Below are 15,896 nucleotides of genomic sequence, written 5' to 3' on the forward strand. Positions count from 1 at the left end.
TGGATTAACCAGAAGTTGGGATTTTTGTTGCTGTTATTCTTAATGTTTTCCACATTTAAGATGTAAGTAGGTCATCTGAAAGCATCCAACTTGATTACAACCACATTATGCATGTCTTTATTGGATTACGTGTGGGTGTTACACATATGGTTTCTTATCTTAGGAGCACAGTATGACAGGTGGAAAAAGGAGGAAGGAAAGGAAGGAAGCAGCAAAGAGGAGGAATGGGTCCATGTAAACTGCTGGAACTGAACAAAGATAACAGTAACTAAAGCCAGGACCTGGGAGTCAACAACAATTCTGCCATCCAAGTAGTCTGACCTAAGTGGCCATAGTTTCCAAGAAACCCTGTTACTACACTGGCTTCCTTCTAACTATGGGTATCTTCAACCTTAAAACTTTTCTTTTATTTTCCTTAATATTTTGCAAGTGGAAAGTTAAACTCCCCTGATGAGCCTTGAGATTCTAAGAGACACAGGCCTTCATCTTTATTGCTATCCACAATGTTTCAAGGTCCTTGATGAATCTGAATAAGACACAACACTGCAAGATCCTAGGGTCAGTTCTCATAACCCATTTTTTTAAATGCTACTGGGAAGCACAGCCTCTACTGACTATTTACACTTAGGGAGAAAGAAATACTAGGGCTAGATGCAAAATATGTGGCCAAGGAAAATAAATTTTATACTCCTTCCAACACAACACAGTCAACTTTATCTGTAGAAACCTGAATTTAAAAGTTACTTACCAAACATATAAAGCTTAAAAAAGTAAATTTTTAAAAAAACAAAGAGTCAATGAGCATTTTTTAATGTATTCAAATAGGCACAGATCTATACTGCTGTGCAAGCCCCCAAAGCACCTCATCCCAGTGGAGATAAAACCAGATTGCAGTTTGCAACAGTTAAATAAACACAACCCTCTAATTTGCCTAATAAAAGGAGTTCTCTAGTTCAGATTTTGGTTTGGGCAAAGCTATGATTGACAGACCTGTGGGAAAGAAGCCAATTAATTATCTAAAGTAATACCCATTCTCCACATCTTATATAAATACTTTAAAATTTGATCCTATTCTACTTTTTGCTTCTTTGGAGCCGCAGCAACCCAGAACCAAACATGCAGCTCAGAAAAGAAGTGATGAAAATCCAAAAGAAACAACACTAGAGTTTTAACAAAGTCTAACCAGTATTTCTAAAGTAAAACAGAGAAAGCTAAGGAGAGAAATGGAATAACATCTCATCCCTGCAAACTCCCACCCTCTATAATGACAGTAGCTTTCATTTACCTGCAAGAAACCACATGCAGCAAAAACGAAAATGAAAAGAGGGAGGGAAGAAGGGAAGGGGCCAAGGTGGCAAGGAAAAAACCAACACAAAACAGGTGCAGATACAGCAAAGCCAAGAATGTACTAAAAACCACTTGTTAACAGCTGACACACATTCACAAGGCTGTTTTCAGTTTTAAGAAAGGAAGATGGCAAATGTCAGGCAGCAGGAATGGTAACACTGCAGGGTTGGCATCCAGAGTAAGGAACTCTGTGGCTGTCTTGCTCACCCTCCCAGCCTAGAGCTCATTCTTGCTCTTTGTGAACCACTTCCTGTTTGGGCCTGGCTCTACTGAAGACAGCTGAGTTAGAAATGGCTACTTGCCTGAAAGGGGATATCCCCTCAGAAATTGGCTTTTTAAAATGGCTTTCTTACTAAAAAAAAAAAAATCAAGAAGTTGTTTTTATTATACATTATCCTGAGGAACTGGTGAGAAGGGAAGGTTTCATCTGAATATGAAAGAAAATATTCTTATAAAACTGTCAGTGTTGCCACCAGTTCACATCATACTCTATACAAAGAATGAAGCAGAGAAGCAGCATCAACTTTCTGACAACCTGGAAAATATCTGCTTTCTTTGTTCTGTTGTCATGTGTTCACAGGCTTCCAAAACATTTGCTAGAATTAAAGTCTGCTGAATAGTTCTTGCTTTTACCCATATTCTTCCATTCATTCCAAATACTATTTCCAGCGGGTAGAGTTTTCCTATCTCCTGGATAATTTCACATTCAGGAGCTAAAAGCCTGGTGTGGGATTGGAGAAATAAATGAAGTTAAAAAAAAAAGAAACATCCCAAATTTCTCTCTCTGATTTCAGTTATAAACTATGAAAAATTACATGTATTATGTTTTTTTCTTCCTCTAACCAATCTTCACCTCTGCCCCACCTCGATTTCTGAAAAAATGTGACAGTTTTTGCTTAATAATCAACCCCTACGTTTTACCAATTTGGCATCAAAAACCAGAGTTAAAACCTAATTTGTAAAATAAAGAGGCTGGATTACGTGACCTCTGAAATTCCTTCTAGCTCTAAATCTAGCCCTTTCCTCTTTAATTCCCAGAATGCTTTTAATGCAAAAATACTCTAGAAAACTCACTTTTAATATAAAGTTAACTGAGGCAACAAATATTTGCTGACTACCTACAAACACAACAATGCACATGCTATTTTCCTAACAACTGGAATTAGCTGATCATGGATGTATTCTCCCCCAGGCACCATAATACATTAATTTATACAAAACTTTTAAGGTACATAAAGCATTTCTCCATGATAACCCTTGAAGGGAGGTAGCCCAATGATCATGCGTGCTGATGAAGAGAGTGAAGCTTAGAGATGGAGGGATTTGCTCACACCTCCACAGCCAGCGTCAGGGCTCCTTTTTAGACTAAGGTCTTTGTTCAGGAAGAAATTCTTTCAAACCATTATGACAGCACTTATTCTCTTCATGTCACCATAGTGCGACATGATGGTGCTTAGAAAATTATAAAACAGTATATGAATTTAAAATGTTAAATTATTAAGGAAAGAAGAAGCTATTATGTTGCTAGGGAATGCAGTTATAGACTTAACACTGTAGCAAACCATGTGAACACCAGAGACACCTAAATTTCATATTTAAATTATGTACTGAAATTTCCATTCATTTTACCTTGCAGGAAAAACTTCAGACTACCAATACAAAATAAAAATTCAAACTTAGGTCATTTTCACTATAAAGCATACTGAAGGCAGGAAGGCCAGGCCACAGTACTTACTTTCTGATTAAACCCAGCGTCACCTTAAACAACAGGCCATCCTGTCCAATTACACCCATTCCATTTGCTCTTCCATTGCTATCAATACAGACCATCTCTGGTTCCATGTCTTTATTGGCAACAACAAATTGGCCATAAATGAGATCTCCCACCTAAAACAACAATTGTTATGTGATGAGATACAAGACAGTAAATGTTCCATCCCCCAAAACCTACTTGCAATTCCCTATCAATCACAAACAGCTAATGATAAATTCAACAAGAAATTATTAAGCACTAATATTAAGACAAAACAATAGCTGATGACTTATAGCTAATGACCTATGGAAGGCCTACTGACAAAGTGTTGGCAATTGATGTAATTAGATTGATTTCCCTTAGCCAACCGTTAGATTTCCCCACTTCTGGAATTGATCAACATGGAATTGTACAAGCTCATTCCAGTTTTGGTACTCCCAAGATGGCTATAAAAGCAATACTTCCTCAAGCAGAAGGGTCCTTAACCATGAGGATGGTCTTGGACCTTCTAAACACACTCAGAGCCTGTGACTTTTGTTACAGACTGGAGTTCTGTGGTCCACACAAGATTGTGAGGTCCTTAAAATATCAAACGGGAATTTTCATTTTATTCTAGAGGCATCAAAGAAGCCATGGAAAGTTCTTTTTTTTGGAGGGCAATTGGGGTTAAGTGACTTGCCCAGGGTCACACGGCTAGTTCTGGTGTTAAGTGTCTGAGGCCGGATTTGAACTCAGGTCCTCCTGACTCCAGGGCTGGTTCTCTATTCACTGAGCCACCTAGCCGCCCCAACCATGGAAACTTCTTGAGCAGAGGAGCTTATAGGATCAAAATTGTGCTACCAACTCAGGTAGTCTGAGGGTCTGGGTGATCTGACACCCATAGTTAGGTATTCCAGTCTATGTTTCTGAACCTTAGGGCTGCTTTGAATTTGAAAAGATTATAAATCACTTTTCCATAAGGATTCCTCAAACTGGGAGGGCAGCATGAATCCAGAAAATGCCACAAAGTTCATACTGCCAATCTAAACCAATAGACATTTATTAAATTCCAAGCCTGTAAAAACAAGGATAGGGACTGGACCTATGTCAGTGACATCTAGATTTACTGGATAAGAAAATTCCCTCTAGTGATGCAGTTTGGCCCTTTCTTTGCAATCTACAGTCTTAGAGAGTTGCCTATAACACCAAAAAGTTAAGTGATTTGGCTAGGCACATACTCACAGTGTGTCAGGAGCAGGATCTGAACCTAGGTTTTCTTGGGCCCAAGGCCAGTTCTGTATCTCCCTCTCACAGATACAGGGATACAGAGGCAAAATGAAAAACAATCCCTGCCTTCAAGCTTACATTCAACTGGATATAAAATGTTCAAGAGAATTTCTGAGTTATCTCCATCCTCACACTTCTGGCAGATTGGCAGTTTAGGCTGAGGAAGACCCCTACTGTATGTAAACTTCAGGGAGGCAAATCTGCCCAGAGCAAAATAATGCAGCAGGGTTTCAATTCTCCATTCTATTCCCAAAACGGGCAACTTAATGAAAATTCCTTACGAAAGAACAAATGCATATTTATTGTTTTCACAATTACAGAATGTATAGGAGCAGCTAGGTGGCGCAGTGAGTACAGCGCTGGCCCTGGAGTCAGGAGGACCCAAGTTCAAATCTGACCTCAGACACAACACAAAAACTAGCCATGTGGCCTTGGGCAAGTCACTTAACCCCAACTGCCCTCCCCCCCAAAAACAAACCAAAAAAAAAACCACCCATGTACAGCATATAAAGAATGAACTTGGCCTATGCTACTTTAAAAGTAAGATTTTCAGGGAATGTCAGGCAATTAGTTGGTGTGCTCATTTAGGGAGAGATTTCTGGTAGCCACTGCTACTCAACACTAAACTTATCAACACTGCCTTGCCTGGCAGAGGAGCTGAAACAAATGAGGAAAAAGAAGAGAGTCAGAATGAGGCAAATTATATAAGTCTTAAATAGTTCTAAATACACTATCTGGATATCTGGATAAAATCATGGTGTAGGAGTGACACAGACTTCAGAACAGTTCTTTCAGATAATGGAAGAGAGGACAAAAGAAGGTAACCAGCTCTAGGCAATGTGCTTAATGTTATTTGTCCTTCCTTCCAGAAAAGAAAAGAACCGTGGCCTCAGGGAGGTGATGTCATGACTTTCAAGTGAATTAGATTTAAGTGAGGCAGGGTTGGGCAATGTCACCAGCCTCACTTTCTCCTCCAGAGTCATCCACGCCCAGTGGCAAAATACAGATCAAGACAACTGGAGATGGCCCTGGAGGCAATGGGAGACCTTTAAGCTATAGAATTTCTCCATAATGCTAAGGTCTTCAACAGGTCTCAGCTTGACTGAGGTAACACCCATTCACTGATTAAGGCTAGGGCTAGGCAAGAAATGAGACAAAGAATTGTCTCTCTTACCTAGTCCAAAATAAGCCCCACCAAAACCACAACTGGGAGGGAAAGACCCTCAGGGTTTCTGGCCAAAACAGAAACTGCTATTTACATTTACTTGGAGTCAATCAGGACCCAAACAGTGACCACTAAGTAGGACATGGGCTGGGACTTATTGGTGGGCAATCAATAAGAGCCAGAGTGAATTGGGTTTAAGGCTTGGTCCTTAAGAAAGAAATTGATCCAGATAACCTGGGAGGCTTCAGGGATCAAAATTTATATTCCTTTGCACAGAGCACCTTTAGGTAAAGGTCTGATACCCTATGTGGACAGAAGGAAAGGAGGATCAAAGTTACCCAACAGGAACTGGCCAGTTGGGTCCCCAGTGGGGCAGCCTGTACTCGTCTGGGAATGTGCTAAATAAACGCTTTACAGATATCTAATTTCACCTCATGATATGATGTCAATTAACACAAAAATAACAGACCCAATGTTACCTGCACATTTGGTCTGTTTCTTTTGGTTGCTCCTTCAAATGCCAAATAAGACAGAGATGCTGGTTCACTTCCTCCAACATCAACCTTGAACAAGTCACCAGATTTAGCAGTCACAATGCCTATCACATGGTCTCCTTTAACAGGGACATACTGAAAAAGAAAAGTCACAAAGCATATAGACATCTGAAAATTGAAAAAAAATTTTCACCAGCAAACCCTGCCAAAAGATTTTTACATTTCTGCTTTTAAAAAGTTATATAATATTTTAACATTCAAGTATCAATATTTATAAATACTACATTGGTCTAAATATAGGCAATGCTCAAGTATAAGTCACATGCCAAAATAAGACCTATGTGCTGAAAAATGTAAGCTGTTTGAGGGCAACTGTTTTTTGCCTTTGGATCTAATCTACAGGCAAACTTATGAGAAGTCACAGACAACAATTGCAGGATAGGTGGGGACAGGCTGTTGTCTTTGGAGAGATCATCTGTAGCAATTATGTCACTCAGGTCCTGATAAGCATACCTGGCACTTAGTCCAGTGCCTTGCACACAGTAAACAAATTACTATTTGCTGAATTATAAATTCCAAATATAGAGAAAAGGTACAAACAACATAGGATAATCTCAGTGATGACTTTCTTCTCAATAATTAAATTTAGCTTCAAACTATTGCAAACTAAGCTACTTATCTACTAATTTTACCCAGATATTATATTTATCCACTGATATATAATTCTCCATATAAATATCGAGTTATATTTCTCCGGCATTTTAGAAAAATATTTTCAGAGTAGAAATTTGGGCTACTTGGCTAATACTGCTCATATACTTACTATTCCACTCAATTAACACAGTGCACAGGAAACACTTAACAAGTGCTCTGTTTACTCATTCAATTCACCAAACACAGACCTACCACACAGGCCCTGAGAAAATACAAAGGGCAGGTAAGACCCACCTGTCATTGGAGTTTACAGATTTAGAGAACTTAAGTAATGAGGCACTTCCTTCCTTGACTATTATAAACCCCTAATTGGTCATCTTGCTCCCAGTCTCTCCCATCAATAATCTATTCTTACTATTCTCCTTCTCCAATATTCTTTGAAAGTTGACCTTTGTCTCTTCTTTACTCCCATCATTCCATAATCTTTATGGAATCTATTGCTATGCTTCTTCTATGAATATGTTATTTGGCCCTGCCCACCTTGACAGCAAGAACTTTGTGATTTTTATCTTTGTACTCTCAGATACTAGCATAATGGCTTGTATATAGCAGGTACTTAAATATTTGAACTGAATCGTGGTATGTGCTTAAGTTATAAGCAAAATGCTAGGTCAAGAATAAACCATTGGATGGTGGAGGTGCTACAAAAATCCATTAGTAAGTTTTTGTGACAAACAGTCCCTGTCTTCAAGGAACATATAACTGATCAATAGAGGTTTTATGCAGGAAGCAGCAGTAAACCCCACTTTACTGGGTGGGAAGGTGATGGGTAAAGGTCACATTTCAGGCCCTGAAAGAGGCGGGACGGTAGAGAACATGTAGTTGTCGTTTGCTCTTTCTTCTGGAAGAGGACCAACAAGGTGATGTCGTGACTTATAAGTGAACTGGATTCAAGTGAGGCAAGACTGTGCAAAGTCATCAGCCTCACTTTCTCCTCCTGAGCTATCTAGGCCCAGTGGCAGGATATAGATCAGGAGGACTGGAGATGGCCCTGGATACCAGTATAAGACCTTGGCCAAGGTCTTTAACAGGTCTCAGTTTGACTGAGGCAAGGCCCGGATCAGTGATTAAGGCTAGGTAAGAAATGAGGCAAGGAATGGTTCCTTTTACCCAATTAAAAAAAAAAATCAATCTGGGAGGGAAAGACCTTCAGTTTCAGGCCATAACTGAAAGGATTACTATTTATGCTGACTCTGAGCCCCCAAGGTCCAAACAATAACCACTAAGGGGCTTGGGCTGGGACCATTCACCAATCAATGAGCCAGAGTGAATAGAGTTTAAAGTATAGTCTTTCAGAAAGAAATCTAGTCAATAAACCCCAAGACATCTTGCTAGGTTTCAGCCATCAAAATTTACATTCTTTTGGGCAGAGCACCTGCATGTAAGGATATGATATCCTATGTGGATGGAGGGTGCAGGAGCTGCATTGCCCAAATGGAATTGGCCAGTTGGGTCCCCAGTGGGGCAGCTCAGACTAATCACAGGTTGTTGTTTGTCCTTTGTTCTGGAACAGGACCATAACATCAGGAAAATGATGCCAGGACTTGCTAGTAAACCGGATTTAGGTGAGGGAGGGAAGTGCAAAGTTAACAGCCTCACTCTCCTTCACAGCCATCTGTGTCCAGTGGCAAAAAAAAAAAAAACAAACCAAAAACATCAGGACAACAGGAGACAGCCTTGAAGAGAACATGTATAGGTAGTACTACCTGAATAGTAGGGAGGTGTCAAACTTTAGGAGGAACTGTTGATGGCTGGGATATCTGGATTTCATTTAGCAATCCACAGACACAAATGGAAGGGTTCTGGGTGAAGTTACAAGACTAGGTATGCATAAGTATAATCTGGCAGCCAAAAGGAGGGTGATCTGGAGCAGGAAGGTCTCTTTTAATACTCCATGCAAGTGGTACTGAGAACTTTTCTGTGGCAGGGGCTCTCAAGGAACCATCTTTTAGAGGCAACAGGTGATAACAAAATAAAACTACATGAATAATACTGTTAGTAGTTGGACACTGGTTAACTCACTGAATTGTTGCTAGGGTCAAATGATCACAATATCATAAAGAGCTTGAAGGGACCTTGGAGGCCATCTAGTCCAATACCATCACTTTATATTCTAAGAGAAAACTGAAAACTGGTAAGAATAGATGATCTGCCTGGGGTCACACAGGCAGTAATCATCAGAGATGGGGTAAGCTGAGGTCCTCTTTAATTCAAAACCTTTTTCACTAAAGAACTTCCAATCCTTTATTATTACTAAATGCCAAAATCTAGAGCCTTTAAGTGACACAGGAATGGTAAGGAAGAGCAGCATGGAGCATATCTGCAGTCAATGAGGCTTGAGGTCTGAAACCAGGGTCTGCTACCTGGGTGACTAAGTCGATTCATTTCTGTGGGCCCCAGTTTAGCTCTTCTGTAAAAAAAAAAAGGGGGGGGGATGAACTAGATGATACCTCCAGTTCTAAATATATGACCCTGAAATGAGCAGTGGGATATACAACCAAAATCCCACCTTATACACGAAGGATTCCAGTCCCTCCCCTATGCTAATTATCTCCTGCTTATCCTATCTATGACTTGCTTGGTATATATAGGTTTGCTGGCAGTCTCCCTCATTAGATGGTAAGCTCCCTGAGGGCAGGTCCTGTCTTTTGTCCCTTTCATTATCCCTAGTGCTTAGTGCAGGGTCAGGCACATCTAATATGTTTATTGACAATGACTCAGAGCGGTCTTCCGGAAGGTGGTGTTCACCCCTGGCTGGTCCCGACTGATGCATAGGTTAGGCACGAGGTGGAGACGTGAGCAGGGAGGGAGAACAAGCCGTCTAAGAAAATGGGCAGGACAAGCTGACAGGAGCTCCGGGCACAATGTAAGGAGGAATGGGAAATGGGGAGGCTGAGGCCGGGTGCCCCGAGATTCAATTCAGGATATGCCTGGGCTAGAAGAGTCCTCAGGGAAAGATCCGATCCGGCTCTCCATGCTACAGGCGGGGATACAAGCTGGAGCCGCCCTAACTGAAGCAGGCAGCCAGGAGGCCGCAATCCCGCCGAGCTCGGCCCCACGTGCTCGAGTCTGACGCCGGGCCGGGCCTCCTTCACTTACTCGTTTCTGCTGGGAGTCCACCCAATACACGCCGCCTCCACCACCGCCTCCGCCCGGCTCCTTGTGGCGGAGCCGCCCGCACTTGGTGACCAGCAGGCGGTCCCCACAACGCCGCAGGCCCGGACCGCACACCACGCGGGCGCGGGGCCGCGGCACTGACCCCAAGCGCAGCGTCTGCTCTGCGGAGCCCTCGGTGCCCAGCCCTGCGGACTCGGGCAGCAGTAGCTCCTCCCCGGGCAGCACCACCTGCCCCAGCATGGTCCGCGCCACCCGCGGGCCAGAGCCGGGGGTCAGCGGGGCAGCCATCATCCGGGCCCTCCTCTACTCCGCCTTCTAGAGCGACCTCTGCAGCTGAGAGGAAAGATATCCGCAACCGATCCTTTCCCCGCGTTTCTACGGCCGAGAGGAAGATCAGTCCTGCACCCGCCCCTTCCGCTGAAGCTCCATCTCACGTGAGTGGAGGAGGAGCGGCCCAGCACAGTTCTTAAGGCTCCGCCTTTTCACTGAGGTACCATACATACCCCGTGAGTGGAGGAGGAGCAGTAGCTCTGGAGCCGCCCCCAGTAGCTGCCTTCCACTGTGGTTCCATTCCACGTGACTAGAGAACTGTTCCTCCCCACAAGGCCCATTCTTTCACTCTGGTTCCGCCCATACCCCGCCCCTAGACCCCCGCCCATGCCCCGCCCCTTAGGCAGTAGTTCTAACCCACATGAGTGAAGTAGCAACTCGGCACCCGCCCCTTCCCCTTTGCGTCCTTTGCACAAGATAAAGGATTGCTCTCCCGGCCCCCCCCCCCCCAAGTCTCACCCTTCCACGCTGACTTAGCCCTTCCCACCCAGAACCCCAACTCGAAAATAGGAGAGGAGCAACCTTCCAACATGGTCTCGCCCTTCGTGATGGCACTATCCTACGTGAAATAAAATCAGTACCGGAGTTTCCCCAAGAAGCCAGCCTTTCCAGCTCCTGAGTAGGGGGGGAGAAGCCCTGAACTCCCCCTCCCCTCTAACCCTACCCACTCCAGACCCGCCTCTTTCCCTGTGGTTCCATCCTGGCCCCGCCCCTCCCGACAGTATACGACTCTGGACTAATCCCGCCCCCTTCTCCAACCTGGCCCCACCTCCCTGAGCCGAACCGCCCATCCAAGCTCAGGACCAGAGTCATTCTCAGTGCTGAATCCTGCGTTTTATCCCAATTACCCCATGATTCTCCTCTCAAAGTAGGACTTTTTTCAGAGTAACAAAAGTTTCTCTGTATTCATGGGATCATAGGACTTATCTTAGATGGGACTTTTGAGATCATCTAATGACTAGATGTAATTATTTCTAGTCCAACTCTCATTCAATTTTGCTTTTACATCAAGGTCAATTCTGAATATAATTATTCTCCTCTACCTTTGCTGCTCTCCAAGTGAGACTTCCTTTAAACAAAGGGGAGAAAAATCAAGCAAAATCAGTGACACATGCAATAGTTCATTCCTATTATTGAAGTAAAGGGAACCATAAGATGTTGAGGTTTAGGGTGTAGGGGTGCTCCAGATGCCAAAATACCAACACCCTGGGGCCTGCCAAATGAATTGGACTCTAGTCTTCTCTGTCAAAGTAAAGCAAAGTTTATTAAAGATTCACCATAATGGGTAGACACTCTGAAGGAGGCTAAGTATGTGTGACGGTTCCAAGTGGACTAGAATAATCTGACAGTAAATTTGCACTACATTGAATTCTCTGCACCTTCCTGGAGGCAAGACAGATCTCATATACAGAAAGATTGTGGGAGGGATCTAGGGGTAGTCTAGAGGAGAGGTTTTGGGAGGGTCTTGAGGAGGAGTCTAAGGAAGATCTGGAAGGGACTGAAGTCAGACTCCAGTAATGAGACTGAGGGTGGGAAATAACTGAAGGCTACCTGGAGATGACAGAAAATGGAGGATAAGGCTCGTTTAAGGGTTACAGGTTTGAGTAGGGGTGGGAAATAGTTAGACAATGAAGGACTAGGCTAGGTTAAAAAATAACAAAGATTTGGGCCTAGCTATAATGCAAATGCCTCATCAAGTGGGAAGATTCAATCAGAGAGTTCAAGGGGTTTCCCAGAGCCTGTACCCTAATACTCTGATTCCCCGTCTCCAACTAAGACATTTTTAACATTTTTCAGAGGGAATTGAGAACCAAAAAGGGAAATTGACTTGCCCAATAACACCCCAGTAATAAATAGCTCAGATATGATTCATAATCAGATTTCTGATTCCAAATCCCAGGTTCTTGCCTCTATACTATTGTCTCTCATCAGTTTCCTGAAAAGAAAACTCATTATATTTGACTACAAATTTATTTTTCTAGCAAGTGGTTGAGGCCATATTTGAACTCAGGTCTTGCTGACTCTAGGCCCAGCATGTGCTCAAAAAAACCCCAACCATTTCATTTATATGCACAAATAAATTATTCAAATTTTATAAAGTTAAAAAGCTTTTGTACAAACAAAATAAATATGGCTAAAATTAAGAGAAAAGATGTTTTGGGGAAAATTTTACATTAGTTTTTCTTTAATCTAGAACTAGAAATTTTCCCTACTATGCAAATCATCTGTAACTTGTTTTAAGAGCTGCTTGAGGTACTGAGATTAAATGACTTGCCCATGATCACACATTATGGCTTATAACTTCAAAAGATTATAGATCTAATGGAGAACTAACTTTTTGTATCCTTCAGCTGGGAAGTGCAGCAAATAGAAGGGCAGACTGAGAATCAGCAAGACTTTTTAGTTTGAATTGTGCTTCAGACCCTCACTAGCTATGTGACCAACCAGAGGCAATTTCTCAAAATTCCTCTTCTGTAAAATGGGGATAATATCACTTACTTCAAAGAAAGTGTTTTGCAAACTTTAAAGCACTACATAAATGTTATTATTTAACTACTTCTGGCTCCAAGGCCAGTTTTCTATTCACTATATCTCACTATAATAGTATTAATCTTTTCCGGCTTTAAGGTCAACTTTCCACTTACAACATTCCACTGCTTCTTCTACCTGAAATATCTCTAATGAGTCTGACACAATTTCTAGAGAACTGGCAAACATCTACAAGACAAAAGCATTCCATAAAAGATAAGTAGCTAAAGGAAATGAGCAGTTTCCAAGAATCATGTTATGTTTCTTCTGCATCCCCATAGGGTGATGACAAATTATTTGGTGGATGAGATTTTTCCTATTGAGAATACAAAATACCAACTTAACCCCAATTGCCCTACCTTTCCCTCTCCAAAAAAAAGCAAAAAAAAAAAAAAAGAGAATACAAAATACAATCGTTTCAGTATTACTAGTCAGCCAGGAAGCAGGCAGATTATTCTTATATTACTGATGTGAAAACTGAAGCTAGAAACTGGGATATGATGGGTGGCCAGCAGTTGCATTGTCCGGTTCAAAATCCTGGGATCTTGAAATTAGTGAGTTGGTCTAGAAAGCAATCTCTTTCTTTTCTTCAGCCTGGGTTTGGAATTCTTAGAGCTCCAGGATGAGAAATGAAAGGAAAGAAAGAGAGAGCAGGGAAAGTGGAAGCCTGGAAGGGAGTGGGGAGAGGCTGATATTGGAGGGGAAAGAGCAGATATTGAGCAGGACAGGAGAAAGGAAGGAAAGAAAGAGGGGCAGAAGAAGGCTGGGTGAGGAGAGATGTGAAGTGGGAGGGGGGAAAAGGGAGGAAGGGGCGGGCAAGAAGTGGGCGGAATTGCGCCGTCCCTCCCTCGGTGGGGCAGACCCTTCCCGAGGAGGGGAGAGAGAGGAAGGGTAGGTACGAGTCCTTCGGGCGCAAGCTCAGTTTTATTCTCTCCGTGCCCAGAAGTCTGGTTGGGAAAGGCGAGCGACCCGCGGGCAGGAGCCGAGCCGTCCGCACACTCTACAATGGGACTCTTCCTGCGCCTTCTGCGCCCGGGGCTGGCTTCGGTGAGTTGCCGGGCCCGGGGTCGGAGGGGGGGGAGACCGGACTCAGGCTGGGGGCGGGGAAACGCAGAGCGTGCGAGGTGTGGCGGGGTGGGGGCGCCGTCTCACCCGGCCGCGCGTGCCTCGGGCACGGCCCATGCCACCGCCCCGGGAACCTTGTTGGTGCCAGCGAGCGGAACCCACGGCGTTCGTGGTGCAGTCCATTCCCGAGCCCTAGCACCAACACACACGCACGCATGCATATATGCAAGCAAACGCGCCAGCACTCACACTCTCGCGTGCACACGCACTTGAATTCCTGCGAAAATTGCCCAAGTGAAACTTTCAGGGTGTTGACTCCTTAATTTGCCAGAGCTTCTGGGGGAATCCCACTGGTGAGTCCAGTTTCTCCAGCCCTTGGGAGGTAGCGAATTCGAAAGTGCTGGGACTTAATTGTGTGACCTTTGGGCAAGTCAATTTTCCCCTCCCTGGACTCAGTTTCCTCATCTGTAATATGAAAGGGATTGGAGGAAGTGACCTCTAAGGAACTTTCCGACTCTTAAGTGGTGTTGCTGTAAAATTAACTGGTAAAATGAGATGATTATTGCCTGTTACTACAAGGATTTTTTTTTTAACCTTAAAACCTTTATAAATGTGAGGGATTATATTATAGAGGAAACTGGATCTCAGAAAAGTGACTTGCCCCCACAGTTTGTAGGGGTTAAAATTCAGTTGAAACTGGTATTTGTTCACTCACACTGCTTTAGCATTTATACTGTGCCTACTTTGCTCCAGGAGCTTTATAAACATCTTAATTTGATTCTTCACAACAACCCTTTGAGGTTGTTACTGGAATACCCATTTTGCAGAAAAAAATGATAACGGCAACTACCTCAACAGATGGTTGTGACTTATCTGAGATTACGCAGCTAGCCAGGTAAAGTGTCTGAGGTCAAATTTGAGCTCATGTCCATCCTTACTCCAGACCCAGCACTCTGTCCACTGCCTAGCTGCTTCCAAATTCAGTCATATCACATCTAACAGCTCTTTTCACAAGTGCCTGAAGATATAGTTTCTATAGGCTGGGTGATGACATACATAATTTTTTTGGGGGGGGGATGGTGCACAGACCTGTATTTTCCTCAGGGTAAGGAGATTCTCGTGAGGAACCTCCTTTGCCAGTGCAGGTTGAACCACCTTTTATTGTCTATATTCATAGAGAGGCAGCATGGTGTCTTGAGAGCTAAGGAGCCAGGAATACCTAGGTTAAGGCCCCACAGTGACACAGTCTGATCTTCAGACCTTGGGGTAGTAATGTATTCCCTTTTAAGTGCCCCCAGATAACTTTCTAAGATTATAAATAGCAGAGCACATGCCAGTTTGCATTGGTAAGAGGGTGTTTTCTCACTGCCTTTTCTCTATACCAATGGTCAGGATCCCCATTCCAAGTCCAGGACAAAAAAGCAAAACAAAACACTAAACCTAGTCCTAGATTAATATGTTAAAATGCAAGTAGAACCTGATGTCATTGGGTTGTTTGTTCAGTCCTGTCTGACTCTTTGTGACTCCATTTGGGCTTTTCTTGGCAAAGATAACTGGAGTGGCTGGCCATTCCTTTCAGCTCATTTTATAGAGAAAGAAATGGGGGTAAACATAGTTAAGTGACTTGCCCAGGATCACAAAGCTAGTAAGTGTCTGAGGTCAAATTTGAACTCAGATATTCCCAACTCCATACTCAGTATTTTATCCACTTCACGACTAGGTACCACTAAATGATATAATTACCTCAAACTTAATTCTGTTATGATTCACTGATAAAATCACTGATACTTATCAAATCAAATTGAAATAAATAAATACTGATTAAATTGAGTAGGGGTATCTAACACCAGTGAGCTTGACTTTGATACCTACACAGATACCAGACTGGATTTTTAAAGAGATAGTTGTTGGACATCCGGAAAAGGAAACAGTGACAGTGGACTTTAACCTCTATCCCTGGAAGGTTAGCCCCTCTTAAAGCAGTGGAAGACCATTTTGAGCTAATTTCCACTAGCACCCCCAGATCTCTTTCAGATAATGTGCCATCCAACCATGCCTTTCCCTCCTTTTACTTGTGAACTTGAATTTTTGTACCCAAGTATAAGATTTTTCATTT

At 43.0% G+C, this 15,896-nt stretch overlaps 2 protein-coding genes across 2 annotated transcripts in view; one reads left to right on the forward strand and one right to left on the reverse strand.

Moving 5' to 3' along the window:
* Positions 1-90: 90 nt before the first annotated feature.
* On the reverse strand, positions 91-10,303 carry EXOSC3 (exosome component 3). The gene is made up of 4 exons (XM_069085286.1): positions 9,839-10,303; positions 6,011-6,160; positions 3,083-3,234; positions 91-2,068 (listed from the first exon to the last, which is right to left on the reverse strand). The coding sequence occupies exons 1-4, from the start codon at positions 10,145-10,147 to the stop codon at positions 1,867-1,869; spliced, it is 813 nt and encodes a 270-aa protein (XP_068941387.1). The 5' UTR covers positions 10,148-10,303; the 3' UTR covers positions 91-1,866.
* A 3,236-nt stretch (positions 10,304-13,539) lies between these two features.
* LOC138158929 (uncharacterized) overlaps positions 13,540-15,896 on the forward strand; it is a 29,625-nt gene continuing 27,268 nt past the window's right edge. Inside the window, exon 1 of the mRNA XM_069085287.1 lies at positions 13,540-13,762. Coding sequence (XP_068941388.1) covers positions 13,721-13,762 — 42 coding nt within the window. The 5' untranslated portion in view covers positions 13,540-13,720. The remainder of the gene's footprint in view (positions 13,763-15,896) is intronic.

Source organism: Petaurus breviceps, unplaced genomic scaffold (assembly GCF_028583685.1).
Source record: "Petaurus breviceps papuanus isolate PSGF00001 unplaced genomic scaffold, PetGlider_PUasm1.0 175, whole genome shotgun sequence".
Classification (NCBI taxonomy): Eukaryota; Metazoa; Chordata; class Mammalia; order Diprotodontia; family Petauridae; genus Petaurus; species Petaurus breviceps.